Source organism: Battus philenor, unplaced genomic scaffold (assembly GCF_028537555.1).
Source record: "Battus philenor isolate CCGP_79_NKW_IND1 unplaced genomic scaffold, ilBatPhil1.0.hap1 SCAF_3, whole genome shotgun sequence".
Lineage (NCBI taxonomy): Eukaryota > Metazoa > Arthropoda > Insecta > Lepidoptera > Papilionidae > Battus > Battus philenor.
In genome coordinates this window covers 9,390,721-9,408,505 of record NW_027181693.1, presented here as the reverse complement: position 1 = coordinate 9,408,505, position 17,785 = coordinate 9,390,721, and the positions used below count along the sequence as shown (strand labels likewise).

General features: G+C 28.7%; 3 protein-coding genes across 14 annotated transcripts; 1 reads left to right on the top strand and 2 right to left on the bottom strand.

The window, feature by feature from the left end:
* Positions 1–16: 16 nt before the first annotated feature.
* On the bottom strand, positions 17–2,920 carry Sc2 (trans-2,3-enoyl-CoA reductase Sc2). The gene is made up of 5 exons (XM_068770820.1): positions 2,762–2,920; positions 2,320–2,678; positions 1,796–2,012; positions 1,300–1,492; positions 17–399 (listed from the first exon to the last, which is right to left on the bottom strand). The coding sequence occupies exons 1-5, from the start codon at positions 2,765–2,767 to the stop codon at positions 272–274; spliced, it is 903 nt and encodes a 300-aa protein (XP_068626921.1). The 5' UTR covers positions 2,768–2,920; the 3' UTR covers positions 17–271.
* A 675-nt stretch (positions 2,921–3,595) lies between these two features.
* Hsf (Heat shock factor) lies at positions 3,596–12,568 on the top strand. Of its 12 annotated transcripts, none has more exons than XR_011107729.1 (11): positions 3,596–3,847; positions 4,572–5,030; positions 5,117–5,320; positions 5,731–5,932; positions 6,248–6,872; positions 6,990–7,058; positions 7,361–7,466; positions 7,954–8,025; positions 8,462–8,537; positions 9,563–10,084; positions 10,441–10,515. XR_011107729.1 is itself a non-coding variant. In XM_068770811.1 (11 exons), exons 1-11 carry the CDS (start codon positions 3,743–3,745, stop codon positions 10,617–10,619), a joined length of 2,175 nt encoding a protein of 724 aa, XP_068626912.1. In that variant the 5' UTR covers positions 3,598–3,742; the 3' UTR covers positions 10,620–12,568. The 12 variants fall into 12 exon arrangements, 9 of the variants coding, with proteins under 9 accessions (XP_068626918.1, XP_068626917.1, XP_068626912.1 ...); XR_011107730.1 differs by lacking the exon at positions 10,441–10,515 and adding an exon at positions 8,776–8,904 and having other exon boundaries at positions 9,563–9,636; XM_068770811.1 differs by having other exon boundaries at positions 3,598–3,847; positions 9,563–9,640; positions 10,441–12,568.
* Positions 12,569–13,349: 781 nt separating this feature from the next.
* On the bottom strand, positions 13,350–16,859 carry LOC137926625 (F-box and leucine-rich repeat protein 13-like). The gene is made up of 3 exons (XM_068770290.1): positions 16,709–16,859; positions 14,740–16,476; positions 13,350–14,515 (listed from the first exon to the last, which is right to left on the bottom strand). Exons 1-3 carry the CDS (start codon positions 16,724–16,726, stop codon positions 14,270–14,272), a joined length of 2,001 nt encoding a protein of 666 aa, XP_068626391.1. The 5' UTR covers positions 16,727–16,859; the 3' UTR covers positions 13,350–14,269.
* Positions 16,860–17,785: the final 926 nt, after the last annotated feature.

Genomic DNA, 17,785 nt, shown 5'->3' with positions numbered 1-17,785 from the left:
GAAATGAAAAATCCTAAAGACCATACAGATTTAATTGAACCAACACATACAATAGCAGAATATAATAAATGCGTAAATAGACTCGTTTTTAAAAAGGAGGCTAATCCATACAGACATTCAATAATTAAAATCCATCACCTAAGTAATGTCCCATATAAAAAAACTTAAACTTCATAATTGTTTAAATCATACATTCTACAGATTAAACAACAGAAATATATAAAATTGCTTATTGTACTGTACAAAACATTAATTTTTCAATTTAACAAATTTAAAGAATAAAAGGTAAAATTGCTTTTCTTTGTTTGGGATACTCAGGAAATTCTTTTTTGTAATTACGATGTTTGCCAAGAGCCCATACTGTCATCTGGTACATTCCAACAACAGCAAATATTCCAACTGAAAATGTAAAAATATAAATAGTTAATGACAAGAACCATTTTGTTTAATAATAATAACTTTATCTCTTCTTGATCTGTTACAAATAAACAATTTAAAAATTTACTTATTTTTATAATTTAATTTAATACAGATACTAATAATAAATTTCTTTTCATTCTGGAGTGAAATTTTATTACAGTTTATTTAATTTTGTTTGAAGTTTTTGGCTAAATTACTGTTAATATATGATGTAGTTTAGTTACTAACTTGGCTTTCATAGACTAGGTTGTCATTACAAGCACTCAATGCGTGACAAACATTAAAGATAAAGTGTAATATCAGTTGTTTTATTATCGCTGTTATTTCTAACAAACTTATTGGGTACAAAATAGATTTTTAAAATATCAAGTACAAAATGCAAGGCAATTTAAACTATTAGAAATAATTAATAAATACATAAATATAATTTAAATAAAGTAATGATGCAAACACATTTATCATTTAAAATTTCCAAAATAAAGTTTAAAACAAATTACTTTAGTAATGAAATTTGCTTTACAAACAAATTTTTCCAATTAACAAATATTTTGGTGAATTTTCTAAATCAAAACAAAATATCTTTCAAAATTAAAAGTTAATCGATTTTTATAGATATAAAGATAATGGGTATTGAAATAACCAAACCTATTGTCTGTCTATAAACTAGGTTATCAAAGTTTTATTCACACTCATACAGAGCATTGGTAACAATTACACCACAACCACTGTTGCCCTTGAGAATATTTCTATTGTATTTTACTTAAATTAACATAATGATAAATAAACTGCTGCTAATTAATAAGTCAACAGTTTTTTTTTCTATTACTATATTTACAGAGTCAATAGTTCATTGACATATGGATCAAATTAAATATTTACCTGGAGCACACTTTGTTAGAATGGTGAAGAAAACCCATGCACCAAACTCATAAGTATAGTTTGGACAGGAGACATAATTGAGCAGAAGTGAGAATGGGTTCCCATCAGGCATTGGAATGCGTCTGACTTTTGTACCAGGTGGACGAAGATTTTTCAATAGCAAATGAATGCTTAAATTACCCAATTCACATAACTGAAACATAAATAATGAGAAGCTTATTTTTTGTATCCCTTATGAATAACAAAATACAGTATTAACTTGAAATACAAGCTTTAAATGGACTTTGATACTCATAAGGTCAAATAGACTGTACTGTGTCAGAATTAATTACCAACAAGGCAGAAATTATTTAAACTATAATTGAATGCTAAACAGATTTAATTTTAAGCAAAGAATATAATTAGTGTTTTTTAGTTTTACTTTGAGATATAAATTTTTTAATTACAATTCTTAATTACATAGTTGTATTCAAAGCAAAATCATTGTTTTACTCACAATAAATCCTCCAACACCAACATATACACAAGTACTGCATGGTGAAGTGTAGAGAGGATGATTAACATGGTATGCAATGTAGAGAGCAAACAACCAGTAATAAGTACAGTTCTTGAATAAGTTGCGAATAGGCATGGTGCCATGAGAGAAGCGATGCACAAAGAGAGTCTCTATTAGTCTTTTGGCATAATGGAAAGACCAACAAACAGCTGCAATGCTGAAACATTATACATATACTTTAAACTGATTGATAAATTGTAAAGTGAAAGTTTAATAAAGATACTTAAATTAAGTTCTGTATATTTAAAAAAATCTATAACAGAGTTGAACCTGCACAATATAAGCAGTTTACATATTTTCTTGTAACACTTACTTTAAGTAAAATTACAATGTCAAGGCCTAAATAAATTGTAGGCTCTTAATTATATCTCTGATAATATTTTATTAGAAGTATTGCCTCAAATATCACTTAAATAAAATAGTCACATATGAAAAAGCATCTTTTAAGGTAATAAAATTAATACTTCACAACTGTTCCTGGTGATGAAGTTTGTTCCCCATATAAGATCCATGGTCTTTGGTAAACCCACAGGTACACAAACAATGGGCCTGCATACTCAGCAAGAAACACATTTTTGTAGGAAATTTGAGGTCCAAGGTCAGAAACGTAGAGTTTAGACCCTCCTTGAATATTTAAAGATTTCAAGGATATTTCATCTTTTAAAGATTTTCCTTTGACTTCAGTTTTGATTGCTTGCCTTTCGGGATATAGAGACTTCTTCAAGTTTTGGTAAATTTTTTCCTTTACATCTTTCACAGTGGCATCTTCATTTAAGGTAATTTTTCCGAGAGGTTTGGACCCGACGGTAGTCAATATTTCAACCTAAAAGTGTCAGTCACAATATATTAAAGCAAAGATAATTGACAAAATTATTGACTGGAAATTATAAATAAAAAATTAAGTACCTCCATTTTCGTTAATTTAATCTAAATTAACTATTTAGTATTCGTCACCGTCGTTAAAGTTACATTAATTAAGTAAAAAGAGGCTTGAATAGATTAAAGATATACGAAGTCCAACGAGAACCGTACACTACAACTTTCATTGAAAAACTCCTAATAAGTCAAACCACTTGATCGCAGATCGATATACATTCACGGTATGTGTGCAAACATCGATATTATGACGAATGATTTTCTAGAGTTAATTCAAAAGTGGCGAACGATATCACACTTGTTAAATTATAAATTAGGATGTATAAATATACTATAAACAATTTATATCGTTACAATTTCTCATCAAAAACGTATAAAACACATTTTATAATAACTTGCCTAATCTATCAATTCACTTCATTTTTAAAAAGTTCGGCTGTTTAGCCAACAAGTTTCAAAAATATTTTTACAACAAGAATTTAATCTTCTTATAAGTATTTAATAAACAGATGTTATAATAATGCTCTTGGACTTAGTAACTGCTTATTTATATTACTAAATCAGTTTATTACTACATTAAGCACTTAATATCTCTTTACTTTTAGCCTTTCTTAATGTTTCTTTTGGAAAATAGTATTTATAATAGTAGTCATTTTAGTTATTCATTTCCATTTGAACACTCTCCTCGCTAAAACTATTTGCATTATTTAAAATATTTGTACGGTTTTATCTAGACTTGAACGCATAAGAACATTTTCGGTTGGTACCAAGATACTTGTCACTTTGTGTGTATGTGACTTTCATTTCATGTACACATGCACACTTCACCTGTAACATTTTACTTTTATTTGTGGGTGTTGTTATTCGATATAAGTGTAAAGTGTATCTGTGTATATACAACTGTATATATGTGATTAAATGGCGATTCGTGCTTAGATGGTATTTCATAAAAATATCGTTCTGCATAAGTTTTCTTAAAAATCTCGCTTATATATCGAAAACAACATTAAAATGCGTTCGGTCGTAGAAATAGGTTCAAGTGTCTCTGCGTTCTTAGGAAAATTATGGAAGTTGGTTAATGATTCAGAAACGAATCATTTAATTTCATGGAGCCCCGTAAGTGTTTAAGTTTATTTTTACAGGAATGTTTAGTTTCGTACTACCGGATAACACATTTAGTACAGTGTAAAATGACACAAAATACTTTTTTTACTGGGGATATCACAAAACAACCTATAAGTTTGACGCAGCTGATTGTGCGATGCGAAACATAATAAATAAATAGTTACATGTCACGTTTTCTACCACGCAGTATCTTACTTGAATATTAAATCAGGACTGTTCTCACTTTTCACCATTTATCTTTCTTTTAATTGTTGTTAAATTTTTACTGTATCAAATATGTATGTTATTAGGTGAAGAAATGAAATGAATTCTAATATGACGAAATAAATTCTATAACTTATAAGATTTCACTTCTCTAAAACAAAATTACTTGTTAACTATACAGATATACCAGTTCTTATAAAACATTTGTAATGTCGATATTTCGTTGGTTTTTAAAAATAATTGCTTTAAATATCAAATATTAATCTAAATTTACAAATAAACAGACAGTAAAAAAACAGAAAAAAAAGGGACAGTATAGCAAAGATAGATTATTTACATTTAAAAATATATTTTGTCTATTGTATATGTTACATAGCATACTGCTTTACTATACTAGCTGTTATATTTAATGGAATCAGGCGTTACCTTGTGGAAGTCCATCCTAATCCCTTTTCTTACTATACTAGCTGTTGTCTACATAGCATAATTTGTTTTATTATACTTTTTTTAGGGAGGGAAAACCTTTGTTATTAAAGCTCAAGCTGATTTTGCCCGAGAACTATTGCCATTGTATTACAAACACAACAATATGGCTAGCTTTATTAGGCAATTAAACATGTATGGTTTTCATAAAATAACTTCTGTTGAAAATGGAGGTTTAAAGTATGAAAAAGATGAAATAGAATTTTCTCATCCCTGTTTCATGAGAGGTCATGCTTACCTATTAGAGCACATAAAGAGAAAGATTGCTAACCCTAAATCAATAGTAGCTAGTAACGAAAGTGGTGACAAAATTTTGCTCAAACCAGAGCTTATGAATAAAGTTTTAGCTGATGTTAAGCAGATGAAAGGTAAACAAGAAAGCCTTGATGCTAAATTTAGTGCAATGAAGCAAGAAAATGAAGCACTATGGAGAGAAGTTGCAATTCTTCGGCAAAAGCATATTAAACAACAGCAAATTGTTAATAATGTAAGTTATCAAATCATATGAGGTCTAGATTTTGATTAGCTATGTAGCATAAATAATATTTGTTTTATTCATTAATATCATTTCAGCTTATACAATTCTTAATGTCATTGGTGCAAACGCCTAGAGCACCAAATGCAAACGGAGTTAATGTTGGTGTGAAGAGACCATATCAATTAATGATCAACAATGCAGCTCATATTTCACAAAGTGATAGTTCCTACCCCAGCAGACCAAAACACATGAAAATGGATAAAGATTTTGCTTTAGAAGATATTAATGAAGATAATGTGGTTTGTTGAAATTTCTTTGTTTATATATCACATTAGCAAATTTTTTAAACATTAAATATTTAATGCTATATTAGAATATTTACAGCCATACTGTTGCAGTGTGGGGATTTATCAACTAAATTTGTGGCCTAGTATAAATGTATTATGCTTTTTAGGGCTTAATGTTGTGCCATCTCTAACTGTAAAATTATGAGAAATGATATAATATATTGTATAATGAAACCCATTGTTAAATAAGGACTGAATTATGTAAAGACTGTCTGGTTATCAGCTTTTTAACATCTTAAAGATCTTTAGTGACTTATATCACAAGGTCTAATAAAGAAAAATGTAGTTTTTCTCCCAATATCCCACATATATATTGCATGTAATGTATTATTGTTTTAAGTTGTAGTGTTTTAATCTTTTAGGAAGATGGGCCTACAATACATGAATTAGCTCATGATGATCTATTACATAATGAAACTTCCCAAGATGCTCTGGATCCTACCGACTTTGTTACTGTGAATCTTACTGCAAACCCTAACATTTTTCTTAGTAGAAATGTTACTGATCCTTCATCATCTACACAGTATCATGTAACAATGGAAGATGGAGATGACGGGGAAACTGGTAATGGTTTTTATTACATTTATAGACTATTAAAAAAGAAAGGTTGTCTGACAACATTTTAACCAATGCCATGACATGTAGTATTTGGGTTTTTATAAATATATCATTTCAAGGTCAAGCCTATTATTCATAGTTCATACATGGTCCTTTTTTTACTAAATTCCTTAGAAGGGATAAAATCTAATATTTGAAAGTGAAATAAAGATTTACAATTAGTCAGAAGTCAATAAAGATCTACCTATCATAACCACCAAAAAAAAAAATTGACCTATTAAGACTTCTCAAAATAAAACATGCAAATTATTTTATTTCCAGATGGAAAAAAGACATATGTTGGCCGTGCCAGAGGTGGGAAAAATACAAAAGTTACTTCAAATTCTATTCCCGTTGTTACATCACCTTCTCCTACAATGCCTTCACCAACATCTCCAATGCCACAAAATGTTCTTGATCAACAGATAAATGAAATTGTTACAATAACAGTACCAAGTACCTCAAAATCAAAGGACAAGTCTACTGCAGACAAAAATGTTTCAACAAGTAATAAAGAGCTTCTCTCTCCCAGTAACTTTAATACAATAAGTAATTCAGCAGATTTTAAACTACCTGCAGAAATATTTGCTAGCGATGATTCAATTAGTGATGTAGGAGTTCCTTACACTGATGATCTTGCCATAAGAAATATTATTCAAGATTCCATGATTACTGATCCAATGGTTTCAACTTCAAAAGATGAAATGTTTGGTGGTGTTAACATTAAAATTGAAAAACCGAGTGAGATTTCAAAGCCATCAAAAAAGACGAAAAAGTCGAAGGATAAGGATGCTGGCAATTTGAATTTGGCTGCTATAAAGACTGAGTTACAAGATGATTTTGATTGGAACAATATGACCCTTGCTACAGTAAATAACAACTCTAGTATGAACAGGTTGCAAACAATGTGAGTATTATAATTACCAGCAATATTTTTATTTTTACATTTATTTATGAGTTTCTATGGCTACTTTATTAAAATAAAGATATTGTTATTGTATTTTTGTGTAATTTCAATGTTCAGGTATAAGAGAGATAACATCGCCAAAAATCGAGATGAATTTTCTTCCAACTATGGATCCAATTCTAACAAGTATGTGATATAAATGCCATCTATAGTGAAGTAATGTAAAGTTAGGGCTTATGTTTTTGGCTGTTTGTAATTTATGGAATACTATAAAAATATAACATAAGTTGGCAGTTTATACCAAAAATTTATGTTGTATTAGATTGACATGGTTAACACTATGTATCTAGTGGTTTATTAAATATAATTTAAAAATCATGTTTTTTCTTACATTATTGAGTTTTATATAATAATTGAAATGCAGTTGTTTAAATAACATTTTCTGTTTCGTATAAATGCGTAATAAATTTTTAAATTAATATTTACAGGAATGATATAGATGATCATTTAGACACAATGCAAACGGATTTGGATTCATTACGAGAACTACTACGAAGTGACGCCTATTCCCTAGACACAAACACGTTATTAGGGGTATGTATACATATCAAAGGTCGTTTTGAATTTTGCTATATATTTGGCTGTCGGATTTATAAAAGTTATTGTATTTTTTCTTTGTAAACTTTTGATATACGGATTTTATTTTTGAAAATCTATCAAGTTCGCGGCTCGCTTATTTGAATTGCCTTCGCGTAGGCTTACGCACACTAGCGCGTTTCCCACGTAAACAACTGTTTGGAATGGTGCGGTTGGTAGCATTGGACTAAGTCACGTTGCAGTCAACGTGTTGGGACCACATGCGAGGCCTTGTGCGGCTTTTAGCGTCACATTTATGCAGCCGTGCCGGCTACGTAATGACGGGTCGTATAAATTAAAATATTTTTTGATAACGTTTGCATTTGATTTGAGCTATTTATTGCGGTTATTGGTGGCAGCTATTAAAATTAAACTTTAGCCAATTGAACTTGTTACGTATCTTAGATTGAAACATTTACGTTAAATCCTTCTGTATTGTCCATAGAATGCTGATGCAGGCGTAGAATCTACGATGTCTCTCGCCATTCCTTTCCATCAGCACACCATGAATGACTATGTAATTTTTTAACATAAAGACAAAGGAAATTTGAATTAACTTTAATATTGAAAATATATCGTTTATTTTTGTTTTGTTTCTATACATTTAGTAAGTTGTGGTATATATTTTTTATACATCATGTAAGAACGTTACAAAAATAATATCCATTGAAAACTGTAAGGAACAGTTTTTCTTTAAACATTTCAAATTTATTTATATATCGATAATGTATTATATATAAATAACATGAATAGCATTTTTATTAATAAATTTATTACTACAAGTTATGATTGTATATATAAACTTTTTAGATAAGATTATTTTCGAAGTGGGTAGTGTTATAAGAATATAAATGAAGGGTATATTTTCTTGAAGTAATTTTTATTTAGATTTTTGTTTTATTAATTTTTTTAATAATACACAATGTAAAATTTAGTATCATTATTTTTTTCAGCTATTTGGTACTGATGATCCTTTTTATGGGCTGTCATTCAATCCAAATGACGAAAGGGCAAAAACTAATAACAATGGTAAGTAATTCATATTTTTTAAAATTAAAGTACACAAAAAAGATAAAATCATTAATTTAAACATAATATTTAATATAAGTATCTTCCATGGAGAGGATGGGAAATTTATATGAATACCTTAATAACTTTCAAAATGAAGGATTTTTTTTTATAAAAAGGGAGGGTTAGTAGAAATATAAGTGACGGGAATTGACTAAAGTCTTTTCTAAGTTACATTCTAGATTTATGTTAATTGTAGATACAACCAAACAGATTCCGATGATTGATTTTGATTGGCTGATCAGTAGCAGTGATACCCCTGCAAAGTAACCTGTAACTGCACTGCAACACCTTGCAGACAACAACTTATAATAATATGGATTATTTGGTAATGGATTAATAGATCATGGTTATGGACTATTGGACTGTGATAGAATTCAAACCAAGATTTTATAAATATTCTATGAACATGGTTCTCTGAAGAATTGTTAATTTTTTTTTTCAAAGTGCATTTTTATTTAAGATAGCTAGACACAGACAAGATCAACAGATTTTTATTCATTACAGAAAAAGAATCAGCTGAAAGCCTTTTTGGGTGTGTTATGTAATAATTAATATCATAGGCATATCAAATCTCTTATGATATTTAAGTAATTATATGTATTCATAATTATATTTGTGTACAAGTTATTTTTGATAGATTGCACTTAATATACAATTAATGTGGTTATAAAATTGTCTAAAATCAAGAATATATTTACAAAATTATAAAATTTATGATTTCGTTTAAGAGAAGTATATTATCTTTTTTTCCTATATACCGAAAATATTATATCTTTTTCATTTTATAATAATTAGATATAATAATACGTATGTATATACATAGATTGTAATATAAACTTACCCAAGAGGATATATGTAATAAAAATAATGTCTAAGTTTACAGTAATTAGTTTTTAATTTGGATATTTTCATATAAACTGTCAGTTTACGATGTAATTAAGATTGCTGATTTAGTAATATATATTTTTTTATTATCAATGAAGCAAAGAAGAAAATTGGAATATCAAATGTAAGCTGTGAGGAGAATGGTGGCCAAAATCTATGTTCTGAGGATGATGGTGGTAAAATTGTTTTATTCCAGTTGTTTTGTTGTTTAAAATTCTTGTAGTTTGTGGTTATAAGTCTGTAGTTAGGTATCATTGAGCATGTATGTAATGTATATAATTTATGTGAATGGAATGTATGTTTTTGGATTAGGAAGTGTTTTTTGTATGTTTAGTTATACGAAATTTAAATTAGTTGATTTAAATCAGCAATGGAATTTATTTTATTTTAGTGTCGAGATGCAGTTTGCATAGTTAAAGTTTAAATCATTTGCCTGATTTTTTATTAAAACACCTTATCTAAGAATTTGAAATCACGTTACTATGATCAGTATACGTAATTATTTTTTTTTCGTTTTGTCTATTATTTATTGATGCGTATTGGTTATCTACTACCGTCGCGTGCATTTTTGTTTGGAACAACTTTTTCTGAATAGCAATAACCGGTAATTTTTTTTCATAGTAAGTACTATTGAATTAATTTCTTTTTTTTATTATTATTATAAATTCGTAAGGTTAATGGAAGAAGTAGCATGAAGCATGTTATATTATTACACAACGTATAAGATAATATATATTGAATCATTTATTTGGTTATAAAGCTCAAATCAATTTTTCTAGTGACATGTGTTGATACATTAATATTTTTTTTATTTGCCAAAGTAAACTTTCTATCATTTAGTATCAAATATTATAACTTGCTTATCCATGAGCTGAGAAACAATTTTAAATTACGATGTTAATATTTTTTTTGTTAATATAATGAATTAAGAAACATGTTTGACATGACTAACTGCAGCTTTTTGGGAAACTTTCAGCTGAAGGGTATCAGCTAATCTCGTATACAGGAAATATTCCATATCTTGAAGATATAAGCATCCCTGAGTTTGAGGGCGGCAACTCTCAAGACACTTCAATGGCACCGAGTCCCGGTAGTTCGACGCTTAACACTCCGCAAAGAGAAATAAAATCTCCTTCCTACACAACGAAGCCTTGAGAAATGGTTAAAAGACGCTACCAGCCATATAGTTCAGTACGGATTAGTGATACAGAATTTTTGGCCGAAATATCAAAGATATTGACTTAATTGTGATGTTTCAATGACGTGTTGAGGTGTGGACGTACGTATTTATTGTAAATAGAAAAAGGGTGTATAACACTGATTCTCATTTTGTAGTAATAGTATAATGGAATAAAAACCAATAAAAATTATCAAAAATACACTTTTAAGGCTAGTAGAGCAGTTTATCTGTTAAGTATGTTTATATGATTTACGACGCGATATCAAATTCTGTTCCTACTTAATATATTTGATCTTAATTGGTTACATTAGGAATTTATTGTCGTTTACATTTTGTTCGTTGGTGATATAATCTGCTGTGAAATAGTGTATATAGTTTTGCTGGAACAAAATTGTGTCTGTTTAGCACTCCTCATATTGACCACCATATGAAACTAATAAAGCGAAAACAGAATATTTATATTTAACTTGTCAATTATCATATCCATTGACATAGTTATAAGTTGTGTATGTTATTGGCAAACAAGATTTAACTATTTTAATTATGAACATTTAAATTTATAACTGGTGACCTAAAAGCATTATCCCAATGCTAATGAATTTTAAGAGTAGTACAAATATAAAATTTAGGTAAAGATAAGTTTTATCATTCATTGGCAATAAAATGTGTTATATAGGTAAGCATCATCATTTAGTTCAGCTCACATACATTATTATTCTGATTAATGCCATAACAATATTCTTCATGCTATTGTGGTGCCTTAGAACAATATTACATAATGTACACAACCATGTAGATACACCCAATAAGTTGAGAAAAAATGAAATTAATTTATAAGGTTTTCTAATATAAAAATAGTTTAACTGTATGCTAGGCATTTGATTAAGTAGCAGTTAAACTGTTGACTGATGTTGTTATTGAATAAGCTTGTGGTTAAAGATATTAAAGATTTTGTTTCTATAATAAAAAATGTTTAAGTAATAACTGTAGACTTTTAATTTGAAAACAATCATGTTTTGCTTTATCCTCTTGAATGCATGTTAGTTTTTATAAAGCAATTACATAAATTATAACTTAGACTAAATTTCCAAATTATTTTCACCATCATCTGTTATTCAATTTGTGTGTGTTAAACATTAATATATTTTTGATTTAATATTTTGTAAAAATTAAGCTTCTTTTATTTGTAATTCATACAAATTCAATATTGTAATTAAAATTTGTTCAGCAATAAGAATTTCCTCGGTACAAATTTTAAATAATAAGATATGTTAGTATTGGAATCGCCAATTTTAAATTAACTATCGACTGACTGATACAATATATAGATTTATCATACTTTATATCTACAAACCGTTACTAATTACTTTATAAATCCAGTGGTTATGTAAAAGCTAAAAGTTATCTTGTAGTGCTTGAAAATTAAAAAATTCATTATTCAATAAATCAATTTTGAAGTGCAGATATTTTGTTTAATATGTCATATATAAGTTTAACGTAAATTGAACATGAAACTGAATTTTGTTACATAGACATGGACAAATTTAAAGCACTTTTCAAACTTAAAAAGTCTACATATATAGTTTTTTTTAGAATTACCCGAGTACCCTAGTTTGTTTGTAATGTTTATAACAAATAATAGATCTATCTATCGTATTTAAGTATGAGCGTATAGCGGCAATTTATCTCTGGGCTAAATTTAAGATGATAAGCTCTCAGAAATATATTAATTAAATACGGTTCGAATTTATGTAAATATGAAAAAAATATAACACAATTGCTTGTCGCTAGTCATTATCCAATGACATTTTAGAGTTTAGATTTAGAGCCTATTTTAAATAACACAACTAAAATAAATATATTCTTGTACTTTATTATCACATAATGCTATAGTAACATTGTATTATAAACATTTTTACGAATAATGAACAAGTTTTGTTAAGTTTACCGATTGTAAAGAATTTCTTATAAGTTATTTCTAAACAAAATGTAATAAAATGATTTTACGCAAACTATTAGTGTTTTTATTTCTCGTCCACAATACATTTCTTAGTATAAAATATGATTCACTAAGCGTTTAGAGTGGTTCAGAGGGCTGGATATGTTGTTTGGATTTAAAAACTCATTCGAATTTTTTAAAATACATTATTCATTAGCTCTTACTTTTATGAATCTGACCAAAGTGAATATTAAAAAAAGAGTATCCAGCAAGATTATGCGTACGTCTAATCCAAAAATGAAATAATGAATTGCTGCATGACCTATTGACGTAGAAAATCCAGGTATAACATGGCACCTTTAAAAATAAAAGTAACGTGCAAGCATTACCTGGCCGTCAAACAACAAATACTTCTTTGACGACCGAAATTGGCGTTGCATATGCCACTGGCCTATCAAATGCCTATTAGACAGCTAGTCGTAAAGTACACACTGGTATGAGGTAAGAGACTGATATACAAGTTTTTTCTTTTCTAGTGGGTAGTCCATCTGGAAGGAAACTGTTTAGCCAACAGAATAATTAAAAGAAAAAGACAAAAAGTTCCATTTTGTTTATTGACAATAAAATTATGGTACATATTTTAAATTGTACAATGGTTATTCCGAAACCGTAGCTGCAGGTATCACGATTTTTATGAAACAATAAATATTTTAACGAATATTTATGTATATATATACACATATATGTACACACACACACACACACACACATACATATATATATATCTTTAACAATAAACAAAAGCGTTATTAGTATAATTATTTATAATATTTACTATAAATAATAATCGTGACATTTATTAGGCATAAAAAATTCTTACAATGCCGATCAAATGACTTTAATATATTATTATAATACGAAATAAATAATATATAATTTTTCAATAAAAACTATTTTATCACATGTATTTTTTTAATAAAAAAGCCGTACAAGACTTAATGTTACTTAGATTCATCTTTCAAAAAATATTTAGTATTTTGAAGCTTAGTCATTAACGGTCTTTTAAAAATGAATTTATTTAATAAAAAAAAAATGGAGTGGCGTGCACGATCGGCCATTTCATGAATTTAAATTTCAAACGCTCCAGTCAGAACGCGGTTGTAGCAATTGAAGCGCATTATTATTGAGATCTATCATTTTATTACATAACTCAAAGTAGTGCAGTGTTACATAATATTATGTAACACTACACTACGATATGATTGTCGTGCTTTATTCAAAAGTCATCTATTTCGTCACGTTCTTATAATTATGTTAAAATAGAAAAGTTTGCATTTGTTTAAAAAATAATCAAAGCATTGTACTTGTATCCACATAGCCACTTTTTGCACTGTATCAAATATATCAAAGTACGCCAAAATATGCAAATTGAGCACGTATTCGAAAGTAAGTAGTAAGAATTTGGGTATTGTGTTACAGTGTGTATTATCAATACATCTCAAAGTAGAAGTGATTATGAATTCAGCAGGAACATACTAAACCAGCATTCATATCTTTACTAATGTAAAATTTATAGTAATGTCCAACGATAGTTTATTTTCATAGTTTGAGTTATGTTGCAAAAAGCACAAAATTAAGCAATTTTCTCTCCTTATACCATTAAGTTAAATTAAATAAATAATTGATTCAATGTAAGCGTAGTTTCCTCATTAATGACGGTAAAAATGTTGGTGCTGGTGATCTGTTTTTTATGCCATCAGTGATATATGGTCCAGGTTTAGACATTAACACTGTGTGTAGCGATGGTAAACATCCAATGGCACAAGCAAGTTCTGGTGAAATGTATCGACAGCCTTGAACATCCAAAAACTTCAGCTTCTCGCAATGAGATCTAATTGCTTCTAATGTTTTATCAGTCAGTTGATTGCAACCCTAAAATCAAAGAGATAATCACAAATTTAATATCAAAGGTGTTGTTTTTGTCACTTTTTTATAAGGCGAAAAAAGAAAATAAGCGGAGAGAAAAGAAAAAACTGAATACCTTAATTTTTAAATTAGTCTTAGATATTTTTTTTTTCGAAATTTACTTGCTTTAAAAAAGTAGTTTTGAGATTCATTGAATATAGCAAATAAAATTAAATAAAAATAAACCTTACCCGTAATTCTAGTTGCTGCAATCTTCTTAAACTGCTAACAATTTCTTTGACAGCTTCATCTTTTAAATTATAACAATCTGTTAAATTAAAGTATTCAATACTTGGGCAATTCCTTACAAGATGCCCAATACCTTCATGTGTTATTTGTTGACATCTACTCAAGTTAAGATTGAGAAGTTCTTTAAAATTAAATGCATAGGTCAAACTCACATCTGTTATTCTGTTGCAACTACTTATATCCAATTCTTTCAGTGCTTTTAAGCGTGCCAAAGAGAAGCCTGTGTATGAGTCAATTGTAAGTTTTTCGCACATGCGCATGACATCTTGTTTTCTTCTTGCGTCTCGTACAATTTCCTCTTCAGCTCTAGAACCCAAATGTATTTTGTGATGGGTGTGAGCTTCATCATATTTTGACATTATTGGAGCATCGTCATCCCCTTCTGCTTGTAATTTTCCCATACCAGTTAAACCAGCATCAGAAACTTTGTCACAGTGACTGATTTTTAAGGTGTGTAAAAAAAGTTGATTTTTGAATACAACTTGTATTGAGGCATCAGTAACTGCATTAAAACAATAACTTAGGTCTAAAGATCGTAAATTTGGTAATTTTTCTGAAATCATTATGACACCAGTTTGGTCCAAATTTAATGAATGTAAATCCAGATCTTCTAAAGTTCTATTTTCTTCAGAACATATACCTTTTTCTAAACCTTCCTTTGATATCAATTCACACTGTGAAATATTTAATATCTTTAGTTTTTTCAGTTTGTGTAGTTCTGATATTCCCAAGTCAGTAACAGCTCTACACCTTTGTATATTTAAGTTTTCCAAATTAGTTAAATTATCACAAATGTGTACAAGAGATTGGTCAGTTACCCTTGTGCATAAAGCTATGTCAAGTTCTCTTAAATGGATCTGATGTGTAGTCAGTGCTAATATGCCTATGTTTGTAAGCTGGTCACAGGAATGGACATCCAGTGTATTTAATTTAAGATTGTTAGATTCAGATAAAGATTTTAAAGCAGCTCCATCTATTAATGTACTTGAGAACTGCAAACTTTTAATATTATGAGCATTGGCTACAATAAATTGTAAAACAAAGTAGAATGTTAACACACTTTCTGATGGGTTTTCAAAGATGTTAGTTCCGGAAGGATAAAATTTCTTAACTAATCCTAAATGGAATTGTACTGAGCACCCAGATAAGCTCAAATGTTCAAGTGCCGGAGCTGCTTTTACAAAACGGCTAAATAATGCATCTGTGAGGTACTGGTTGCCGGATAAACTTAATGATTTTAAATTTTCCAGATTGTTAACTAACAAACCATCAGTTTTTCCTTCTAATAAGCGACCAGACATAAATAATTCTTTGCAACTTTCAATGTTTAATGCCTCTAAATTTGTACACTTTTGCAAGATATGTGCAAACACCTTTTCACAAATATCACAATTTTTAAATGTCAAGCTTCTAATGTTTTCTCCTGTTCTCTCCCAAAATCCATTTAATCTGTTAGTTATTTCCACTTCATTAAACAAATAATTAGTGTAAACAATTGTAGAATTTTCAAAGATACTTAGATGTGATGACTCTTCATCATTGAGAATTGATTTATATAAAACAACCACTTTATTTTTTAAGAAGCAATGTGCATTAGCAGCCAGGTACCATGAGCGACAAGTTTCACTTGCTGATTTCCTATCTGACTTTGGCAGATATTTAAAAAGATAAACCAAAACCTGTAAATCGTTAATTTATTTAATATACATTTTCGCTTATGTTTCAATCATCATGTAGGATTTCATAATAAACAAAAAAGGCATGAAATATTGATATAAAGTTTAATTAAAGATTACAAATGCATGGATATTATAGGACTTTTATTGACAAGAAATATTTGTATCAGAAGAAATCAATCACGTGAAATATGATGTATATATCAGACAAAGAAATCTTAATCAATTACCTTACCTCAAACGGTAATTCCATGTTTATTTATTAACAACCATAAAATTTTTACTTTGTTTTTTAACAACTTTTCATTATCTAACCAAATTATTTGACTAGAGGAATTTATTAAATATTATAAAATCAAACTAATATAACTTGTGACTTAAAATTTAACAAACAGCTCCCGCGTATGACTTTGATATTTAACAGCTGATTACGTAAATTACGTTTCGTTATAAGTTCCATCTAAAACATATTTCTTGTTTGAAATGGTATGATTTCTTGTTATAACATATATTGTAACAGTCTTGTGTTCTAACAGACGTATTTGTGAAGAAATAAGTATAAAAATGTTTATATTTTTTATAGGTTGAAGTGACTGAAGCTGAAGTTTGCATATTATGTGGCATAAGAAAATTATAGTATAATGTTTATTAAAGAATAACTCAGGCATACAGTCTCGGCAATAAGGAAAAATCTTGGATTTTGTAACGTTGGTTACCATGATCTATGTAAAATGTTTGGAGTAAATGGAGGTACTATAGTGATGTTGTCTCATGAGTTGTTGTTTATAAAGAACTTGGAAGAAATTTGAAAATTGCTTCTATCCTAGAATAAGGCATTTGTTTTAAGTTTAGGAAAGGAGATTTTCAGTAACTCTTCGTTGAATTTATTTTTGTGTAGGTACAGGTCTGGCGAACACGTGTTTTTTAAGGTAACATAAATAGTTGCCGCGAAAGAAGTTTATGATATGTATTGGCGCTATATACCATTAGTTTAAAACTAAATATTTATTGTTTAATGTGATAAATAAAGATTTGTGTTGAAATATAGGATGGTTATATTTTTGTGTTATTCCAACAAGGATCTAATTAACTTATTTTCTTTGAATTATGTCGATGTGTTATGTACCTCAGATGACTAAGGAGCTTTTTTTTGTTTGTTTCATGGTGTAGCAGAACTTACATTTTCATTTTATTTATAAGGTGGTCAAAAAGTGAGCGGTTTTTCTTCGGATTGCCGTCGTAACAAAATAACGGACCTCCTCTATCATTATTAAGATTAGATGCAAGTTTTAGTGAGGTTTTATCGTTAGAT

Coding starts and splice junctions, on each gene's coding strand:
- Sc2 (XM_068770820.1), bottom strand. Junction 2,013..2,319: donor TCACCAGGAACAGTTGTGAA/GTATTAATTTTA, acceptor ATAATGTTTCAG/CATTGCAGCTGTTTGTTGGT. Junction 1,493..1,795: donor TTGGTGTTGGAGGATTTATT/GTGAGTAAAACA, acceptor TTTATGTTTCAG/TTATGTGAATTGGGTAATTT.
- Hsf (XM_068770811.1), top strand. CDS start 3,743: ATGCGTTCGGTCGTAGAAATAGGTTCAAGTGTCTCTGCGTTCTTAGGA. Junction 3,848..4,571: donor ATTTAATTTCATGGAGCCCC/GTAAGTGTTTAA, acceptor TACTTTTTTTAG/GGAGGGAAAACCTTTGTTAT. Junction 7,467..7,953: donor ACACAAACACGTTATTAGGG/GTATGTATACAT, acceptor TATTGTCCATAG/AATGCTGATGCAGGCGTAGA.
- LOC137926625 (XM_068770290.1), bottom strand. Junction 14,516..14,739: donor TGCAGCAACTAGAATTACGG/GTAAGGTTTATT, acceptor CTTTGATTTTAG/GGTTGCAATCAACTGACTGA.